At 34.0% G+C, this 22477-nt stretch overlaps 1 protein-coding gene across 3 annotated transcripts in view; it reads right to left on the bottom strand.

Moving 5' to 3' along the window:
* Positions 1-2210: 2210 nt before the first annotated feature.
* The window catches only part of GALNT13 (polypeptide N-acetylgalactosaminyltransferase 13), a gene marked incomplete at its 3' end in the record, with an annotated part of 409461 nt that continues 389194 nt past the window's right edge, over positions 2211-22477 (bottom strand). The window contains exons 10-11 of one of the 3 annotated variants that reach the window (XM_084243604.1): positions 13129-13263; positions 2211-2351 (exon numbers count right to left, since the gene is read on the bottom strand). In XM_084243604.1, the coding sequence (XP_084099730.1) occupies positions 2211-2351; positions 13129-13263 (276 nt within the window). Of the gene's footprint in view, positions 2352-5185; positions 5372-13128; positions 13264-22477 lie in introns of those variants that run through there. The other 2 variants (XM_084243602.1, XM_084243603.1) reach the window with 2 other exon arrangements.

The raw sequence follows: 22477 nt of genomic DNA, 5'->3' as shown, positions 1-22477 counted from the left end.
TTATAAGCATTTTGTAATTAAAAAGGTAGTGGACACACAGTGAATGTAGAGGTAAATTGTTGGTTTCTGGTTACATTTCAAATATGGAAGGGAAATTGCTGCTGGATTAGAGGACAAATGAGAGATGAAGAAAGGATCGAAGTAAGTTTAAGCTTCTGCTCTCAGCTTCTGGAAAATTGGAGTTGGCATCAACTACAATGGGGAAAACTTCAGAAAGGGAAGCTTGAAATCATTTGAAATATATGTTAATCTAGTTCCATAGATAAGGAATGTAAAATTGAATGCACTGTGGATGAAATCATGATTTTATTTTTGTTCTGAGTACAGTATTTTTGATTTACAAAAAGGAATGTCAGTGATTGTTTTCTGAGTTTTGGTGTTTTATAATGTTTTATGTCATGTTTCATTTGTTAGACATTCTAACAGCATGTGTTCAAACCATCTGAGAATTCTTTGAAAATTATTCTGTTGCACAAAACTCTTACAGTGTTCATTTTCCTATAATTTTGTTAGAATCCATATGAACTTTCAAATATTTAGAATGCTGCTTTCAAAACAGGTGAAGTTCAACTTGATGGAATAGCTATATTTTGAAAAAGTTGTCATTTACCATTTTCTAGATAACATGCACTTTGATTGACAAAGCCATAATAAGCAGATAGATTATATAAAAGAGTGCTTGGGTATTTATACCTTTTAAGTTTAAGGAGGAGGAATGCTGTGCAGGGATATTTTACTATGTTTTAGTCAGGACAAAAGGAAAGGAAGAGAGAAAAGGGAATGAAAATGGAAAAAGTGATTGTTAGGTCAGGCTTCTGTTGACTCTAGAGGCCTCTATTAAATTAGGCAGTGGTTCCCTGGCTCCTGGGAGGCACAGTTTCCTCTGAAGTTTGCTGTAAGCTATGGATTTATTCCACAGAAAAAAATGCCCTAACATCAAACTTTTGCTTATAATTTTAAGTGATTCAGGATTCTTCCAGGTAAGGGGTGGTTATACCTTAAGGAATAAACTTAAAATGCTCCAGGTTATTGAAATATTCCTTACAGTTTTGTCAACATAAAGTCCAAAGAGAAAGGAATGATAACTGGGAATATCATACAAGATTTTACTGCTCTTCAGAAACTGCTATCCTTTTCATTTTAAAGATGGGGGTGAGTGGAGGGGGGAGAAATGTGTATTAAATGCATTTTTTTAAATGAAATTAAAACTTAAAATGCTGTAGCATAGCAATGAAATTCTGATAGTTAATGTAGTACTTTCAAAAGATAAACTTAAAAAATGATATAGTGACTAAAATTATTAAATACAAAATATAATTGACCTCTCACCCATAGTTCTCCAGAGCATAAATGACAAGTCAGTTTCTAGAATGAAGATAAAGGGACGGTTTATGTGAGACAAAGACAGTGGTTAAGGATGAGTTTCATACATCAGCTCTAAGACCAAGATTGTTATGCTCAAATTTTTTTTAGGAGTAATTGAATCCCAAACAGACTATCTTTTAAAATAATTTAATTTTTGCAGTTTAGCTTCATCTTTTTCTCTTCAATGTCTATCTCATTTCTTTTTATTTCATGTGATTTAAGCTGAATTTTCAAATTCTCCTCTTTTTTGCTTAAATGTGATACTTTTATAAGGACTATATGAGAAGTCAATATCAAATTTAATTTCTTTCCTGGTACAAAACTTGGAACTTCTTTTGTAAGATGAATTCACTGCTCAGAAATCATTTAATGTGTGGCCTAGTTGTTGACACAGAAATTCAACATGTTTCCACAAAGGTCCAGTAGAAACAGAGTAAGTTTATAAAACAGTTGATACAATTTCATAATGATGATATTTTCTAAGGCATTTACATTGTCCCTCTTCTTTTCTCTATGACAAGAAAACTTTAGAATAACCCTTCAACTAATCCTGTGAGATGAAGGAAATACATATTTTAAAGCAAACACCCAATTAGTTTTTCAAATTGTTCTAATGTTTAATAATAGTTTGCTGTTATTTATATTGTTTATGTGCTTCTTTGATCAGATACAAATTTTAGTAGGGAAATAAGTAAACATTCCTAAAAATGAATTATAAACAACTGTGTTTTAGAATACTAAAAGGATTTTAAAACTTCAATTCAGCAAAGTTAATATTTTCCCCCTAATTGAAATAATGGAAAAACAAAAATGTAGACACTTTCATGATTTGGGGGAAATAGTCTTCATGCCCCCAAGGTCATGTTCCTTAGCAGCCATTGTTGGGATCTGCTTCCACTACAGTCCTGCATGGTAGGCACCATTTTGTCTTCTTCAGAAGGTTCATCGAGACATTGGTTACTGTTAACATGTCTCAAGGTGAGTCTCTGTAAAAGATAACCAATAATCAGTGTAACCCATTTTATCTTTATCTATACTAGCACATCATATTAAATGCACTCTTTAAAAAAAATCTTATAAGATTTAGTTTTAGTGTAAATATTGTGACATATTTATAAAAAGAACTATATGCACAGGTGACTGAATTATACAGCATTCACTGTTGTGTTTTCATCATTGTCTAATATACCTTTATTTGCAGATGACTAAAACAATTTGGCTGACATTTATTAAGCATTGCCAAGAATTTAGGTTGCTTTGCAAAAAGCCCATTTGTGAGCTCTAAGATCAGTGGAGGGCTGCAAATATTACCAAGCTTTCACAAAAGTTTAGTTTTCTTAGGCATGTGTTATTCAGTAACCATTTGGTAAACATATAAAGAGATGTCACAGCTGGGACCCAAATGAACAAAGCTGTTCCCATTTAAAAATACTAAACAAGCCATAGTATCTGTGACTACAACACATTCATTATAGAAGACTGGTTCTCATAGCAACAAAAACCTGTCTTACTTGATAGTATGATTATTACATTTGAGCTGCATTTTTAATTAAGAGTCTTAAAAATCAAAATAGATAAATATAACAAATAAAAATATAAATATTCAAAATATTATATTTTCTTCATAATAGTGTTCATTAATAAGTGTCCTCTCAGTGTGGAAATGCTGAAATTTAATTCTAGTGATTGCATAATATTAACCAGTCATTACCTGCCTTCTCTTTTGAGCTCACATTTACCTTTGGAATCATATTTTTTTTTTGACTTTTCAGATACACATTTAAAGCCCGTATGTTTTATAATTACTAATTTATACACTTATATGAAAACATATAAATGTTATATAAAGGGCCTCCCCGGTGGCGCAGCGGTTGAGCACTGGGTTGCGAAGCTGCCCGCAGCCTTTGCAGCGCCAGTTCGATCCCCGGCTGCTCCCCGGCCACAGGAGGAGGGTCCCACATGGCGCGCAGACCTCTCCTGCCGCCTGCTGCTCCCCTTAGCAGTGTACTTCGGTCCTTCTGCCTGCTCTGCTCCCCACTCTGGCTCTGGTGAGTTCTCTTGCCCTCCTGTGCTTCTGACTGTGCCCAGTGCTTGCATAAATAAATAAATAAATAAATAAATCTTAAAAAAAGGTTATATAAAAAACTTATATGAAATTATACTCATATGGAAAAACACGAAAAACTTCTTAATCAGAAGAGAAGTGTTTAATTGTATGGGAAGTGACTTGCTGGTATATCTTGGAAGAACACAACATATCTTTTGTTGCAAAACACAAAAGGTAGACAAATCTTTTGTATGACTTGATGTTATATTGAAAATCAGATGAAAAAATATATAGGAGCATGTCATAAAAATGATAGAGAAACACCACCTAGATAATTGTAATTTGTTTGGATTAGGTCTGCAGACACCTGGGCAAGACTGGCCTGAGAAAAGATGGAATGGAAAGTAGGTTTATGCTGGAAGACACTTAATAGACAACAGGCAGGAAATTAAAAGAGCAAGGCATTAGATGGGAAACAGATATCAAGATTGAGGTCTTTATTGTTGATCTTTCAATACATGGAATCAAGATATTTGTACTGAAAAATGAAAAAAGAAACAAAGATAGGCAAAAAGATGGGTTTATTTAGGCTAGGGATGCCAAAAACTATGCTGTTGGCTTAAGAACCAATAACTACTTGAAAAGAAGATACAAAATAAAATCATTTTATTCTTAAAGTTCAGCTAAAATCAACAAAATATTTTTCATTTTTATTACATACCTGAGGTCCTTTACATATATATCCTCTTTAAAAAAACTACTCTTGGGTGTTTCTATTAGATTTTTTCCTAAGTGTATATGACTTTAAGCATCAGATTAAATGATTTATTAACTACATAAATGATAGATTTTAAGATTATATTAGCATTGCTCTTTCTAAAAAAAAAAAGTCTAAATAGTTTTTTGAAGGAATTCACTAATAGTCAAAAGACACTACTATAAAGAATAATCAACCAGCCAAATGAATCAACCAAAAACTCTCTCTTTTAATATTATACATTAGAAACATGAGCTATTTTAAGGTCAGATAGTGTGAATTCCTACTTTCCCATTTACTAGCTGGGAAATCTTGGACAAGCTACCAAAAAATTCTGGAGGAGTCAGATACCATGTCAGATTGCTTACTGAGAAGTTACCCACAAATTATACAAGTGAGAGATAAAAGATACAAGTTTTTAAAAGCCTTTATTATTATATCACTTAACCACAAAGAAATGCTTAGAAGTAATTTATGTCAAAAAGTTACATCTCAGTTGATCTTCAATAATGCATTTACCTAAGGTTTCAGATTAAAATAATAAAATCTAGAAACATTTGCTGTATCTACACAAAACCAAGTTATCCGAATAAAATTTATCAAAATTAAATAAATTGACATTTCTAAAAACAATCCATATCTGGGCTATGTTATTTTATTTTATTTTGCTTTTTACAAGCTCTAATGCAAAAAAAAATTATTGTCATACATATATGGTTACAGCTAAAAACAGCTCTATGTTATAGTCTAAAAACAGACTAATATGTCATAATATATTCTAACAATTATGCAAAAGAAAAAAAATGAAAAATACCTATTAATGATAGACTAATACTTAATATATGCAGCCTCCAAATTAATGAGCAACTAAGTAAAAGAAAATTAAATCCATGGAGAAATAACACATAAAGAATTTTCTAAACTACATTTTCAAGAAGTAACCGATTTCAATAACAAAACAACAAAAATTCTAAAATATATTTCATAAAGTCTGATGCACAAATCGCTAAAGGTTATTAGAGAATGTAATCAGTAGGATTCCCAAAGATATTTCTAGAAACTTCCACTCTTGTATAGTTTCTCAGTAGCCATTTTTGCCTGGGACTATCATTACATGTTTCCACAGTGGGGTGTTGGGAGCCATCAGCTACTTTGCTTACTGAGAGACAGGACTGGGTGATTATGTGAAGAAGAGTGTGGGTCTGTTTGACAAAGACAATAATGAATAATGACAAAATGAAGTACAAAGGCAGTAATCAATCAATCATTCCCAGCAACATATAATTTTTACTGGTTAAGAATGGAAGGCACAAGTCACAATAATTACATCCATGGAACTGTGAGACACATCCTTTTAGATGGTTTTAATATCAACTGTATTTAGTGGGAGCAAATGAAGATAAGACTGAGAATGTGGAGAAGGGCCTGATATTAAATGATGAAACATTTTGGGCAAATGTTTGAGCATAAAATAGGTTATATTCTCAGCTTTTATACAATTAACAAAATGTTTTAGTACTAAATGAGTTATTTTATGAGTGGATATTCAAAATTGTTGATTAGTCCAAAGAGTTTTCAATTATGGTCTTTGATTTCCTCATTCATTTATTTGTACTAAATTTGAGTGGAAGCTATATTTGAGAGGAATTATCTCATAAGAGTTTGCTTTACTTTGTAAAGTACGACACTTAAATTGTTTCCATTATGTTTCAATAGTCTAACCTGGTGGTGTTAAAATGACTCCACATATCTGATATACTGACATAACTGTCTGAATGTCAATTAGAATTTAAAGGAAGGGAGGAAAAAGAAAAAGAGCAACTCATTTGGGCTCTTTTACCTAAATCTCGAAGCATGATTTGTAATCAGTTAATTTGTCCGTTTCTTGCTCTCCAAATCTTTTCTTCCCAGGACTTTAAGCTTAAGGAAGGTCACAATGACCATCTATAGCATCAAGCCTGGTGCCCACCCACAGGAGGCACCTGTAAGTTTGTTGATGGAAACGCCTAGTGAAAGGCCAATGCAGGAAATAAATGCTGGTAAATTAAATTCTATCTCTTGAGCATCTTAATGGACACAAATCATTGAACATGCCCTTTGAACTACTTACTTTTTACAGTAAAATGGCAGATAAATCTTTATAAAGATAGGAAAGATTACATCATAAATTGTATTTTTAATATGCTGCTTATGATATAGTTTGCTTTATTAAGGTAATTGTTTTTAAGTTTGCTTTTTGTTTTCAACCACACTGCCTTGTCCTATTTATACTATTTAAAATGTCTACACTGTATCATCCTCTACTCTTGGTGATTTTGTAATGAACTTCCTTGATAAATGTCATGTTAAGATAAAAGACCCCTGTATTTATGATTGTCAATTTCACATGACATTACAAAGAAAAATGAATTGTAAGGTTTTCCTTGGTGTAAACAAAATTTGATAATCAAGAAACGCAATCCAGAACACAAATACAATATAAAGTTTTCAAAAAAAATATTTATCATATTTCCCACAAAATGCTTATTACATGAATGATCATGAAAAAAGAAATAACTTTCTAAAAATCCATAAAGTAGAAAACTATTAGAAATTTCAAATAATCCCATTGAGATTTTTTTTTAATTCTCAAAAACATTTTCATTATGTGCAAAAAGTTACAGAGTTGATATTTCTAAGTATTATGTCTAGAAGAGATGCCAATTATTATTTTATGTGCTTCCTAGTAATTATTATCATTTATACTATGAAATGTGTGTGTTTAGAGCATCTAATTAAATATCCTTCAACTTATAATTGGCCATCTTTCTTTTTCTTTTTCTTAAAGTTTTATTTATTTATTTATATATTTGTTTGTTTATTTATACAAGAACCAGGGTACAGGCCAGATGCACGGGAGGGTGAGAGGATTCACCAGAGACAGAGCGGGGAACAGAACAAGCAGACTGATGAAATACACTGTTGAGGGGAGCAATGGGCATGCCAGGAAAGGTCTGCAGCGCCATGTGGGACCCTCACCTGCCGGCCGGGATCAAACCAGCACTGCAGAGGCTGCGGACAGCTTCACAGCACTGTGCTCAATCGCCTGCGCCACCAGGGGAGGCCCTTAGCCATCTTTCTTATCATTAAAGTATTATAAAAACACAAGTAAAAAGATAAATAATTCATACAATATAGATGTACCAAAATTCATTTAACCTTTTCCATTTGGGAGGAGAATCATTCCAATCTGTAATTATTGTAAATAAATATCTCATCATTTCTCTCCACATCTATAATCATTTTTTTAAAGATTTATTTTATTTATACAGGCCAGAGGAGTCAGAGGGTGAGAGGATTCACCAGAGACAAAGCAGGGAGCAGAACAGGCAGAAGGACTGAAAGCACTGCTGAGGGGAGCAGGGGGTGAGACAGGAGAGGTCTGTCACACCATGTGGGTATCGCACTGGCCGGCGGGAATTGAACCTGTGCTGTAGAGGCTGTGGACAGCTTCACAGAGCTGTGCTCAACTTGCTGTGCCACTGGGGTGGCCCCCCATAATCATTTTTATAAACAATTCTTAGAAGTGAAATCACAAGGTCAAAAGTTATAAACTTTTAATACATATTAGTAATACTCTCCTTTACTATTTCTTCAAGGACTGGCACATTATTATATTGGTTGTACATGATTTTCTTTTTCAGTGCTTTTTATTAAGCATATCGGTCCTTTGTCACATTTGTTGCAAATGCCTCTCACAAATTTAGGAGATTTTCATGTTAGTGGTGAAGGGAATGTGACATATAAGGGTGACAATGAGCATACTGCTAATGTATCTTTTCCTATCCTTGCTTAAAGAATATATTGGAAAATTATACTAGAAAATAGGGTACTATGAACCTATAAGCTAGAATTGTTATTTTGTGTATAGTAGCATCACTTAGTTTCACTCCCCCGACAGGTACTACATTAATATTTCCTGGAATTTGTGAAAATTTAATCATACTTTTTTTGATGCATTGGAAAAACTTCTTATACATCTTAATACTTCTTGCCTTTAAACATATTTGTATGTGTCAAGAAGTATCCATACCTCTGCCCTTCTGCAGACACAATTACCTCTGAATACCAATTGGAATAAGGCTAGGGGAACAATTTTGGTGACAAAATAAGAATGGTTAACATTAGATCATATCTTTTTCCTTTACATTAAAAAGAACTAAGTAAAAAATTGATACTTTCATGAACAAACAAAAGTGACTGCATGGTTGAAACCCAATTGATTGGTATTATATATAATGATAAACCTAGTAAGAATAATCATAGATTATTATATTTAATTTACTAGTAAAGGCAGTAGGAATTCATTGATCAAGTGTAGAATCACAATTATTTAAACATTAGTGTAATACAGTTATTATTCAAAAGTATGATCTCCTCCCAAGAAGAACTGTGCTTTCAGTAGAATAGAATATCAGTGTTCTAAAAATCAACTGTATTTAAGCAAGAACTAAAAAATGTGACACTAAACTATTGAAATGCTATTCACTAATGGTTCTATTTAAGGAATCACAGCTATGGGACAACAGAAATATGGAAAGCTAACACACAGCCTTCAAAATGTAAATCAAGCCACTATTTTTATTAGGAATGCTGCACAGGGAAAGAAATTCCAGCTTTCTAATTATAGATCACTTACCTTGAAATTATATTCCCATTTACCTGCTTTCTGATAAAGGTAAATGAAAGAGGGATTATGTCTAAATATAAATCTATGATTTCTATAATTATTAATCTAACATATTTTACCTACTGAAAAAAATTACTTATCTAGTTAGTCTGAGGAATATTTGATACAGATGAATATCAAATTCAGAACAAGTATTTTCTCAGTCAACTTGCTCAGTCACATGAAAAGCACGACTTATTTTTAGCATCATATTTTGCTCCCTGTTTTTTCTTTGTTGCATAGTGTTTGTTAAGCATAAGTGTTCTGTTCTAAAATTAGATTCTCACACTGTACATAGCTGCCTGAATGTTCAAAAAGAAATGCAATTATGTGCACTTATTACAGGAAAATGTAAATATCAAATGGATTGGAATACAATTGTATAGTCCAAATAGAATATAAGAAAATAGGAATGATGGATGACAGACATTTATAAAAATAATTTTTAAAATGCTTCAGTGAGATGTCCCAATGGACTTTCACAGCATCAGAGTGTTCAGGTTATTTATTCAAGAGATTGATTCTAGGCCAGGTATGGATCTTGCAGTTTTACTAATGATACTCTGAGGTTAGTACAAAATTGGACATATTTCGCCAGGAATAAAGTGATACCAAGTTAAGGTCATGGTTGTGTTATTTATTACCAACTTAGTCTTATTCAAGTAAAAGAATACATAGATATTAATTACACTGTGAATAAGTATGTTAAAATTTGTAAGGGATTAGACAATACTGACAAAAGTAGTACTGTAACTGCTTACCTAAATAGACAATATTTATTGCAGTACATGCTTTCAGTTATTAAGGGAGAAGTTCTACGCAATTAAAATTTGGTACCTCAAATAATTGATAGTATTTAGTCATATTTTTCATTTGCAATACTTTACATCATTTAGCTTATGAGATCACCATCATTGCAAGCATCTAATTGTTTCTATTTTTTCAATGACCTCAAGAGACAATGTAGTAGTGGAAAGATGGCTGAATTTGGTTCCGGAAACCTGGGATGTGCAAACCTAGACAAGGGATTTAGACACTAAGCTTCAGTTTACTAATGTGAAGATTCAAATAAGAAGACTATCTTATAGGACTCTGGTCAGAATTGCAAGAAAAACCAGATAACAGTATAGATTCTCAATAGTTACTTCATTCTCTTCTCTTTCCCCCCAATCACTTAAGAAGTAAACAAACCAGAGCAGCTGGAATCCATACTGTGAGGCTTTGTAATAGTGTTTTAATTTTCCCCGGCTATGCCAACATTCCCGCTTCTATTTAGGATTTACTCTTCTAAGTCTGAAAGGGCCGTGGGAGATAAGTGATAGAATATTTCAGCTGTTCACACTGGAGATTCACAATAGCACTGATAACTAGCTTTCTTTGATTACTTTATTAGGACCTAAATCCAGCCTTAGCTACTGGCAGTCATCTTTCTGTTCAACTTCCTTCATATAAAGGCTGAAAGGAGAGAATTTTATGGTCTTTTTCAGTTCTATAGTTTTGGGAACTTCACCAAGTTTTATTCTACTTTGAACCTGTACCACCTCAGAAGTTTCTCAGAGAAGAATCATTTTGCCCTTGATAGTAAAAGTAAAGAATTGGAATAAAGAGGTAGTAAACAGCACCTGCCTGGGATATGAGAATAAAGCCACCTGGCAATCACTCCTCCTGCCCACGCCTCAATTCTCACTCTGGGCTGCCTTTCTTTTTCTCATATCCTGCAGACACTGCCACTTCCCCAAATGTACGTATACCTTTCCTAATTCTGGAATTGTTTTCAACCACGTACAAAAAGATTAAGGAAGATAAATGGATGTTTGACCATTTTCCATATCTGTCTTTCTCATACTTTCATTAATGTGTATGTGAATGACCAGGGGACTTTGTAGAAATACAGACTCGGATTTAGTGTGTCTAGGGTGAGGCCTCAGATGCCTTATTCCTGACATGTTCTCAGGTAACATTACTGGTCTTACAAGAGCATCACACTTTGATGGCATTGGTTGAGATGGTTCTGTAGAAGAAGTGATCCTAAACCTAAAACCTAAAAGAAAAAATAATCATAAAATATAAATGTTATGTTTTAATTTTATTAAGTTTTTTTTCTGATTTCTTTGCAAAGCCAGTCTTTTATTTCAAAACTAAAAATTTCAGAAAGGAAATGTGTCATTCTTACAATTATTCTAGACTCATGTGGCTTATATTATGGCTCATTCATTGTTTAATTTGGCAAAAAATCTACACTGTGATTTAAAATTTTACATTTATTCAAATAGAACATAATTTAGTTGTGAGACTATACACATATAGGGCAGTAAATTAAACTGTTATTCAATTATAAAGATGGCAAGATTATTTAGAATAAACATTTATCAGTATTTATGGATACATAAGCATTTATAAAATGTTTATATATCCATTTTTATATTTATAAAATATAAACATTTTTGTGTACCTCCTAGAAATAAAGTTTATAAAACACAAAACAGCACAATGTTTAAAATACTGCAGTAGATAACTACTACCAGTCATCCAAAATAGTACATTTATAAAAATCATATTTTTTAATCTTATGTGAAACCTATGTCTTTTTTTCACTTGTCTTTCAAAGTCCCTTCATATTCTATAATATTACTAATAACATAAATAAAAACATACAACTAATTATCATTAGCAGTTATTTGAGAAGTGTATGGATTTAAATTATGATTATATAAGGCACTGTCCAATAAAAGTATAGATAGTTTAAATCTTAAAAGTGGTATCTGAAATTTAACATTGCTTCATCTTATAAAATATGTATACTTATTCCCTTTCCTTACTTGATTAATAAATGCTAGATTATTCATTTTCAGCATGCGCCTAATAAAGTCCTGGGTTCCCGGTAAAAACTAAAGAACAAATTTTATTAAAAAATATTACTTGCAGAATTAAAAAAAAAATCTGTTCATTTATCTGTACTTGTCTTCATAGAAGAGGTAGGGAACTGACTAAGGGTCCAGATTTACCTATATGTATTATTAGAGAAGATGTCTCTGTAGGCTTTATATAAAGGGTGGTGATAATAAATAATAGTTGACGAGGGAAAAACATGGCCAGATAAAGAAAGTGAACAAGCATTGAGAAAGCAAGAGTCTGAATATAGAACATTATTACAACACAGGAAGATTCAGGATGTTGTCCCTTCACAGCAGAATACTTTATGTACATTGACATTGGTAATGCATAAATTTCAGGGTCAATTTTAACATGATGCAACTGGTTTCAAATAATAGAAAAATTCAGTAAGTTTTCATGATATTCCACTTTACACAACAAATTAAAATGACATATAAAAAGTTTTTAAAAAGAAGACCTTATTAAATTATCAATAATACCAACAACTGTAGATTACTTTTTAAAATACTGTTACAGAGTATTTTAGGCTTGCAGAGAACACTGCACTTGTGAAATTCATTTACTTCTATTGTGTTATGTATCTTGTATAAGTGAAGTTTATTTCTTATCTTAAATAAGTCACCAACCATTTAGAAACTTAGAAAATATAACGCAAATATCCAATTCATTTCACTAAGCAAAGGGAACTGAAAGAAATGAAGCTGTTTCAAGGCAGCTTCCTTATGTAGTGAGGAATATTTCTTTTTTATTAGCTCCATCTGATGGTTGATCTGGTTTTTACACACTGCCAGGCTATAAATTCCCAATAGTAATTTTTATTGCTGTTTCTTGTGCTCGTCTATCAGAAAAATGTGCAATAGAGAAGATGCTGCAGAGCTGATAATATACCTAATTAGTTTATTGAATTCTGTAAAGTGTTTACTACTATAAAGAGCATTCATGCAGATATTATTAGCTATTTTTCTTTTCCCCTTAAGTTCATAAGCATAAATATCACTGATTACAATGGGATAAAATGTAAAATTTGATAAATATTGTTGATATTGTCCTGTATACACATCTTCATACATACCTCTCGGATAAGCTAGTTTGTCTCTAAAATAATTTGTTAAGCATGTACACAGTGATCACAAATTTTAAGCACATAAAAATGATTTTATTTTCTTCATTCATATTTCATACTAATGGATGAGTGGTAAAAGCCTATTTATATGATATATTTTCCTAATATTATCAGATATGAGCAGGCATGGTTGACAGTGCAGTTCTTTCTTCCAATGCAGAAACAAATAGCTTAGAATTTAAAAGTATTTGAACTTAAGATTTAGTAAGTAGTAAATTAAGAAAAAGATATACCTCAGCGTCATAGTCCCATAACTGATTTCCTCTCATATGGTGGCACTTTAACATGATTACAGGTCCATTGAGTCTAGAAACATCCAAGCACAAATCATCGGTCCGGATTTCTTTGTCAGCAGTGTAAGAAAATACCTGAAAATATAAAATTCAGTTAGTAAAATAATATCCACTTAAAAATAAAAAGCCACAGTATAGGAGACTTAACTGTGGAAGTTTTCATATCAGATAGATTTGTGTTTTCAAATGATCTCTGCTGTATGCTTTGCAAAAGCTAGTTCATCTCTGAATGTTTTTCCTCAACTGCAAGAGAGGGATAGTGTCATGTGTTTAATAACATTTGGCTCAACTTAACAAATAAAATTATGAAATGCTTATTATTTATTGGCACTTCATTTCCTGCACTAGACTTGACTTACAAAGCTTATAAAGCTCACAACAGGTTCAATACAATAAAGCTACAATTGCATGGGGCTCAGTAAAGGGCAGTCTGTGTTCCTGCCACTTATGACCAATTGCCCAAATCAACAGACAATGATGTTTTTCATGAAGAAGTCTAAATCATACTTCCCATAAATACATTACATAAACTGTATTAAGTAACGTCAGTGGATTTCTGAAAGTTGTAGAATTATCTTCTCTGAGGCATCTTATTAAAAATAGGCTTTAAACCTATTTTTCTCATGTGGTTTGGCTGGGCTTGACATTAATTCTTCTCGAAATATCCAAGAATGTCAAGGTGGATTGTGAACTCATTGTTAGTGAATTCAAATTTATTTCCTTCTAGTACTAGGTGCTAGAAGTCTGAGATCGTGTCAGCAGATGGGCCTCTCTCCTTGACATGTTGATGGTCTTCTTCTCCCTATATCTTCCTGTGGTCTTCACTTTGTTCCTGTCTGCCCTAACCACTTCTTATAAGCACAACATTCACATTAGATTAAGTCCTACCCTAGGATTTTTTTTTTTTACCTGAATGATATTTAAAAAAAACACTATCTCCAAATATAGTCACATTTTCAGGTACTGGGATTAAGACTTCAACATATGAATTGGGGCTGGAGGGGGGGACGCACAATTCAGATGTGAACTTATTAACTCTTTGTATTGAAAAAAAAAGTATTGAAAGAGATAATATATCTCTCCCTACTTCTAAGTAAAATCTATAGGATGTATGGTAGTTCTGCTTACTTGTCTAGGTCCACTTGGAGTTCAATTCAGAAATTAGAATGGTCTTAATATTAATCAAAAATCCAAATACAATATAATGTCAAATTTTCTCCTCTTCTCTAAATTGGGCCTGCTTTAGGTTGGAAACCTGCAGTGAGATAGGGCATCACTGATTTCTCTACTGCAACCTCTTAATTTCACCTTCCTCGCCCATACCCCAATCCCCCAAATCCCCAAATTCACCCAGGTTACTATTCAGTTTTTATTCTTCCACAGTAGTGAAGGTATAGAAGATCTCTTACTTGACCTGTCTCTTTAGAACTACTTCCTGTTCTCTGGCCAGGCACAGATGGAAAATTCCCTCTCATGAAAGTCTTTGTAGGTCTTTCGAGATGCCCATGCTAAGCATCTCTCACTGCTTATGTTTTAGTGGGCCACCTTTTATGAAGGCAAGCTGTACTAGGCACTTCACTGTAATCCTGTTGTCACGGGCCAGCTTCATCATGTATGAGTGCAGTCACAACCTCCAAGACTCCCGAAGTTCAAGAAGAAGATAATAAACTCTCAATGTGGTGTCCTACATAGTTTGCAGGCCCAATGCAGAAAGAAACTGCAGGACCTATAGTTCAAAAATAGTGAAGACTTCAAAGAGTAAAGGGCCCTGGTCAGTGGCAAGGTTTCACACCCAGCACCTACCCCTGTCATGAGTCCTCCTCTCAGTGGGTTTGTCACTGGAAACTAGAATACTAGCCCCTTCCTCTAAAAGGAGAACAACTACTTTCTCCATGAAGATATTGCAATTTCTCCACCTGTTGGTAACTCCTATTACATGTTGAATTGTGTCCCCTAGGAAAACGTGTTTCTGTCCTCTCAGTATTTCGGAATGTGAACATATTGTAGATGTCTTTAGTTTCATTATGATGAAGTCACATTGGAGTATACCATGTCCTTAGTTCAAAACCAAAAGGACTGGTGTCCTTATAAGAAGAAGACAGAGACATGGAGGCAGAGATGAAGTGTGCATCTATAAGCCTTGTGACATCAAGGATGACTGGCCAACACCAGAAGCTAGACTAAACAAGGACTGACTTTCCTCTACAAGTTCCAGAAGGAATATTGTCTCTCTCATAGCTTACTTTCAAACTTCTATGATCTCAGGAACTACAAGACCATAAATTTCTGTTGTTGTAAGCCCTAGTATGTGATCGTTTGATAAGGCAGTTTTTGAAAACCAATAGATCTCCTTTTATTTCTTAACATGGCTGAAGGGTCTAAGGCCATGGAATTAAGTTTCCCAAATTGTCATTGCAAATGATGTAAGGAAAACTGATTTTAGATTTCACATCAATTGTACATTGGTATCTGGGCAGAACACTATAATATCGAGTTAAAATTTCCAAAAGCATCAGATCAATCTTTTTCATAATCATTTTCTATTCAAATATATCTCAAAATGGTTCTTTACTGTGACTCGGTGATTTACCCTGGTGCTTTTATGTATTCTTTACTGAGGTCAGATTGAATTTTGTCTCTGAATTGATGTACTCAAATCAGTTTAAGAATAATTCATAACATACAAAGGATAAGAGCCAATTTGAATCTCAATTCATTTCAATCTTAGTCTTTTTTTCAGAAAAGGAAAACATTTTCATTATTTCATGTATGTATATGATGTATTCTGGATTTTTCTTATTGAGGAAATACATTTAAAGATATTTTACAGTATGATCCTTTAAGTATGATTAGGATATTTAAACACTTTTTAAGGACTTTTGTGAGAATGATCTAAAATATTCTACATTTGTCGATTTGAATTCATGAGATGTTAGGTGAATTGGTTTATAATTTATCTGCCTCTAAGAGTAATAAAGTTATAACCAAATTGAATGTGTGGCCAATTGTTATTTCATAATGAGCTTGTCAACCTATGCACAATAAATTAAGAATGAAGAATGCAGGAATTTAATAAAATGGAAGAAACTAAATAAAATATTCCACATTAAATTAAGACTGCTTCACACAATGATAGATTAAATGTCTATATTTCCTTTCAAAAACTGCATCATATTTAAAATCCTAAAGATGGAGAGTAATTTCTTTTATATTTATTTCTGAAAAATTGCAAAGCTTTGCTCAGATTTGTAGTAAAACTACAGCTTGCAAAACCTTGCTCAAGCAGTGGCAGTAGCAAAGCAAGGACACTGAATTCTGCCTGGAGACTGGAGACCCGCCTCCTTCAGCACCGCACTCAGGAATGAAACGCCCTCTGCTGGCTCTGTTTTGACAGTGTTTCTAAAATATTTACAAGTATATTCCATTCGGCATTGTTACATAGTTGTGATTTCTCTAGACTTAGTTTTGAAATTATAAAATACTTTAACTTTTGAGTTCCCCAGGGAAATAATTTACTATGAAAGTTCACAGGTTTAAGGTACTTTGTATGTCATTTTATGATAACTGCTCTGCTTTCCAGAGAAGAAACTAAGGGCAAAACAGTTAGAGGATTTTTCCAGTTTGACAAAATCACTTAGTGACAGCGGTCTCTCTGAACTCCAAACTCATTGTTGCTATTCTTTCACATACTGGCCAGCACACACAATCATCAGTTAGTTATTTTGAACCTTTGAATTCTCCAGGGGATTCTTTAGATATCTTAGAATCTATCTAGATATCTTAACACTATCCAGGAGGATAAATTAAAAGAAAATAAACACATTATAACAGTTTTTCTTGTCATCCTATTAAAAATAGTGGAAGAAATACTGCGTGAAAATAAGGGAAATTGTTTAGAAACAAAAATTAGATCCTTTGCAATAAGATTTTTTAAAATGTTCTCTTACTATATGACATATCACCTTGAAATTAACATGGAGAATGCAGAGATGGAACTGAACTCATCAGTGGAGCTGCCAAGCAAAAAGGCTTTTGCTTATGGACAGGAGTTTGCTTGTTTGTTTGTTTGTTTTTAATTTCAAACTTCATCTATTGCCTGTTAGGTCAGTGGTTTGTGTAGAGGAGGGTAAGAAGTACATGGATTCTAGCTGTGTATTCTGAACTCTTTCTTACATGCTTAGATGGTATCTGTGCTCTTTAACAATTTAATGCTCTGGAATTTTATTATTAGAAATAGAATATGGTGTGGAAAGCAGGTACATATCATTTCATTATAACATTGATAAGGACAAAAATCAATTCCCATCTGGGGCCACTGTTGTGTGAGATTTCCATGTTCTTCTCATGTCTGTGTGGGTTTTCTCCAGGTATTCCAGTTTTCTCCCACATCCCAAAGATGTACATTGCTATATCTATGTTGTCATAGTCTCAGAGTGTTTTTTTTTTTTTTTTGTGTGTGTGTGTGTATTCATGCATACACACACAGGTATACCCTGTGATAAAAGGTGTCCAAAGTTCCCCCCTTGCACCCTGAGCTACAAGAATAGACTCTGGCCACCTGAGACTCTGAACTAGAATAAGCAGGTTAAAAAATAAATGAATGAACGGATAAAAATTATGGTTTAATATTAGAAGTGTTTTGGTCTTTATTTAGACATTTGGTGATGTTTTTATGACTAGGGACTTAACGCCTGTTTATATGATAAAATTGGTTTTGTTATACCTTGTTTTGCTTAAAGTCATAATTTCCAAGAACCTATCAGTAATGTTAAGTGAGGACTTACTGTTAGCTCATGTTCAATATTACCATTCTGTGCTTAACATTATCCGTGAAGCCTTACTCTTCCCTTTCATTTTGATATAATTATAAGGAACTATTTGATATTTCTTAATTTGTGCTCAGCATACCTGACCTGGTGTATGCTGATCACATCACCACGGCAATCCTTCCCATTCTACTCTGCTCAGAAAACAAAACAAAACCAAACTACACTCCTTAAAGTCTTGTACATTAGTCATTTTCTTTTCTTTTTTTTTAATGAGTCTATTTATGTATGTATGTATGTATGTATGTCTGCGTGCCAGGGATCGAACCGGCGCTGCAGAGGCTGCGGGCAGCTTCGCAACCCAGCGCTCTACCACTGTGTCACTGGGGAGGCCTGATTTTCTTCATGTAGAACTTTTGTAAGGATTCTCAGCCTAAAAGCCTGTTTGCACTGCATAAAAGACATGGCATCATCTGTGTAGATCTTTAGAGTAGGAAAGCACTAAACAATAGTTTGGAAAAGGACACTGACCATTTCCACTACTCATCAAAACCAGAGTTACTGTGAGCCTTTGTCAAAATCTTGGCTTCCTCATCAGAGAAAAGGGATAAAGATGTCACTGATCTCTTTCAAAGGGATAAAGATGTTCCTGATCTATTTCAAAGTTTGAAAGAGATAATTCATGTAAAGCCTAAACACAGTACTTGCCTCAAGTAACAAGTCAGTTATCTGTTCAAAATCCAGGCATATCATCTACATTTGATTATATTCTATCTTTGTCTTTTATTTTTTAAAACTTAATGTCCCAGTTTAAATGGTAGTGGTGTATTTTGAACACCTATGGAAATAATTTTAGAAAAAGAATATGTATCTAATAATTTCTTACTGAACTGAAATGAAAAATATTTGTCTTTGGAATTCTCCAGGTCACTTAGTAAAAAAAAAAAAAAAAAAACAGAGCAAGAGAGTATGATAATGTAGTATGATACACTAAAATAAAAATAGAATGTGACTGATATTTCTATTTTCCGCATACATCATGTTAAATCCTCCCATTTTAAATATTACTTGATGTTAAAATTTATGAATGTTTAATACTTTACTCTGCCTTCAAGGGTTGAAAAAGAAGTCTACGCTTCAAAAAATCTAATATATAAACATTATGTTCCAGATACTCATATTTTACTATTGTAGTGTTGGAGAATATAAATTATGAATTTAACTTCAAACTGAATGTCTTCCAAAAGATAACTGTCAGCTTTTTATGTGACTATGGAAGAATTTTCCTTTGGCCCCAAATTTCTGGTTCCCTGGTGTTCAGTCCACATGTAATGCCTTTCCCTCAGTGGGGGCGAGACTAGGATGATGTCACTCCACACTCACATTATGTTAGATGCTACCATATATTTGGAGACTGAAGAGAGATTCTTATCCTGGCCTTGAAGATGCTAATCACCAAGTTTTGGAGAGGGACACAGTACAGGAAACTGAGGGTAGCCCCATGCCATTGAGAGCCAGAGAAAAAACACCAAAAAAACAAAAAAAGATGGCACCACAGTCCTCGAGCTACAGGTACTAAATTCTGCCATTAACCAGGAAGTTTTCAAGAGGACCCTGACCTTCCAGTGAAAGCCTAGCTCTGGCCAACGCCTCAATTTTCAGTACTACAAAACCCTGAGCAGAGAACCCAGACACCTTGCGCCCACATTTCTGACCTACAGAATGAGGATAGTTGCACACACTCATATTCTTAGCATGAGGAATGCCTTCTTCCACACTCTATCTCTGTCATTTATATAGTCATTCAATCTTTCATTCATCTATTTCTTGAACTGATTTTACTGAGCACATTGAAAATCTTGGGTTTTATCTAAATCACATAGGCCCTTCATGAAACTTTGACTAGGTAACATTTCTGTAAAGTTTCTATCAGTATTAAAACTTGCTTGAATTTTGTTCTCATTGTATTGCTTTTCTCTAACAAATTAACCTTTCTCTTGATAGGACTCCCTCCTCTGTTTCCCTCATTGTATCATTCATTAAATATTTTATTCGCTTAAGAACTGGTCCTCACAAATATAAATTGCAACAAAGTAAAGTGCTTTGGATGGGTTATACTTCCATCATGGGCAACTCACATGACATGTGACGTATAATTATATGAAAGTTTATGAAAGTATATAAATATATATTAAATAGACAACTATATAAATCAACATATAAATAAATATATACATATACAAAGTCTCAAAAGGTAAATTATAATATCCTAATAACACAAGGATATTGTCTATCACGTATAGCTGCCTTTTTTTAAAGATTTATTTATTTAGTAGAAGCTCTGGGGTATAAGTCAGAGGTGCAGTGGGGTAAGAGATTTACCAGAGATAGAGCAGAGAGCAGAACAGGCAGATTTACTGAAATACACTGCTGAGGGGAGCAGTGGGCGAGGCAGGAGAGGTCTGCTGTGCCATGTGGGTAGCTCCCCGGCCAGGGATCAAACTCAGGACATAGCGATGACAGTGCTGAGACTTAGCCCATAGGCAACCACGGAGGCCTCTATAGTTGCCTTTTATTAGTAAAGATAAACTACTCTTTAAATTAAACATAATTTAAAAAAATTATCTCTAGATTACTACCACAACATTTGCACCAAATGCAAACACTAAATTTCTGTAGATGGTTTCAAGCTTAAAGAAACCCTATTTACTTAAAGCATGTATCTGTGCTGTAAATGCTATTTAGTTTGATTTCCTCCAAAAAGTGACACTGAGACAGGGATTCAAGTACAAGTAGTTCATTGGGTAGATGATACCTGGAAAGACCAGTTGGGGAGCAGGAAAAAAATGCAGTCAGTAAAGGGTGTATTATAAATCAGTTACATGTGGGTGATGGGGGTTTACTCCTGCTGGGGTTTCTGAAACCAAGTATAGAACTACCCCTTCAGATTCAGTCCGCTCAAAGGATGAAGGAACGAGATAATATACATTATTTGCCCACAGTTTTGACTTGAAGTGTGCTTTGAGGAGTAGAATTGATTAATTCCCCAGGAGTGATGAGGTGGGCAATATAAGCCCTGGTAGTTAAAACCCTCAGGTGAAGGGGCAAAGATTCTCTGGATGTTGGGCTGGAAGCAAGTGGGAGGAGGGAAAGTAAACATTTGAAGAACACCTGCTGCATATCAGGCAAAAGAACAGTCATGTAAAATATACTGTGTATTGAATCTTACAGCACATGTTACAGCATCGTGTTACATACTTCTTCAACCATCTTTCAAGGTAAGCATTATTATTCCATTTTTAAAAATGAGAATATGAGGTTTGCAAAGGTTAAATAAATTCTTCAAGGAATCACCTCACAGTGATAATAATATATAAAAAAAAACTCCAGATTTTATTGAGATTTCACCAGTTTTTCCCAAAAGTTCCATATGATCCCATGTTCATTTTTTCCAGTGTCCCATCTAGGACAGGCAGCATGCTACACTTAATCATCATATCCCCTGAGCCCATTCTGACAGATGCTCAAATTTTCCTCTTTTTGATAACTTTGATGGTTTTGAGAAGTACCTGTTAAGTATTTTATAGAATATTCCTCAGTTTGAGTGTCTAACATTTATCTGATCATTAGATTAGGGTTATAGGTTTCAGGGAGGAAGAAAATAAAAGTAAAGTGCTATTTTCATCAATAAAATCAAGGATGGATGGTATCAACATGATTCACCATGTGGAATATTGATCACTTACCCAAGTCGGAATCTGCCATGCTTCTCTCTGTAAAGTTACTCCCCCCCCACCCCCCGCCACCATCATGTTGTCCTTTTGGAAACACGTCAACAAGCACAGCCCACAAACAAGGGGAATTTGGGAGGAGAGTTAATTTACACCTTCTAGAAGAAGATCATCTACATAAATTATGTGGAATTCTTCTGTATGGGAGATATTTGAGATCAATTTTAATATGTCTTCAAAAACTTCAATCTAAAATTGGGGGCCACATCTTCATGTTAGCTTTATATGCAGCACATTTATATTACCACAACCCAAAAAAAAGTCCTGCTCATGAGCCACATTTCACTCACTGGATGAACAAAAAATCAGATCTCCTTAGTAGGTGTTTTTTTTTTTTAAGATTTATTTATTTTTATACAAGAGCTGGGGTACAGGCCAGAGGCACGGGAGGGTGAGAGGATTCACCAGAGACAGAGCGGGGAGCAGGATGGGAAGATGACTGAAATACACTGCTGAGAGGAGCAGCGGGCAAGACAGGAGAGGTCTGCCACGCCATGTAGGAATCTCCCTGGCTGGCCAGGAATCAAACCTATGCTGCAAAGGCTATGGACAGCTTCACAGCGCTGCACCACTGGGGAGGCCCAGTAGGTGATTTTTTAATGTGATCGTTTCTGCCACCTATAAGTGGCATTTGCTCTCAGTAGAGTGTAGGTGATGGACTGAACACTGGTCAGCTATAGGGACCAATGTGATTATACCTTAGTGCTGCAATGACCATAAAATGTACCTCTG

The sequence above is a fragment of the Talpa europaea genome, assembly GCF_964194135.1.
Source record: "Talpa europaea genome assembly, chromosome: 1".
Taxonomy (NCBI): Eukaryota; Metazoa; Chordata; class Mammalia; order Eulipotyphla; family Talpidae; genus Talpa; species Talpa europaea.
Note: the sequence above shows the minus strand (reverse complement) of the source record. Positions and strands in the feature narration are given on the sequence as shown.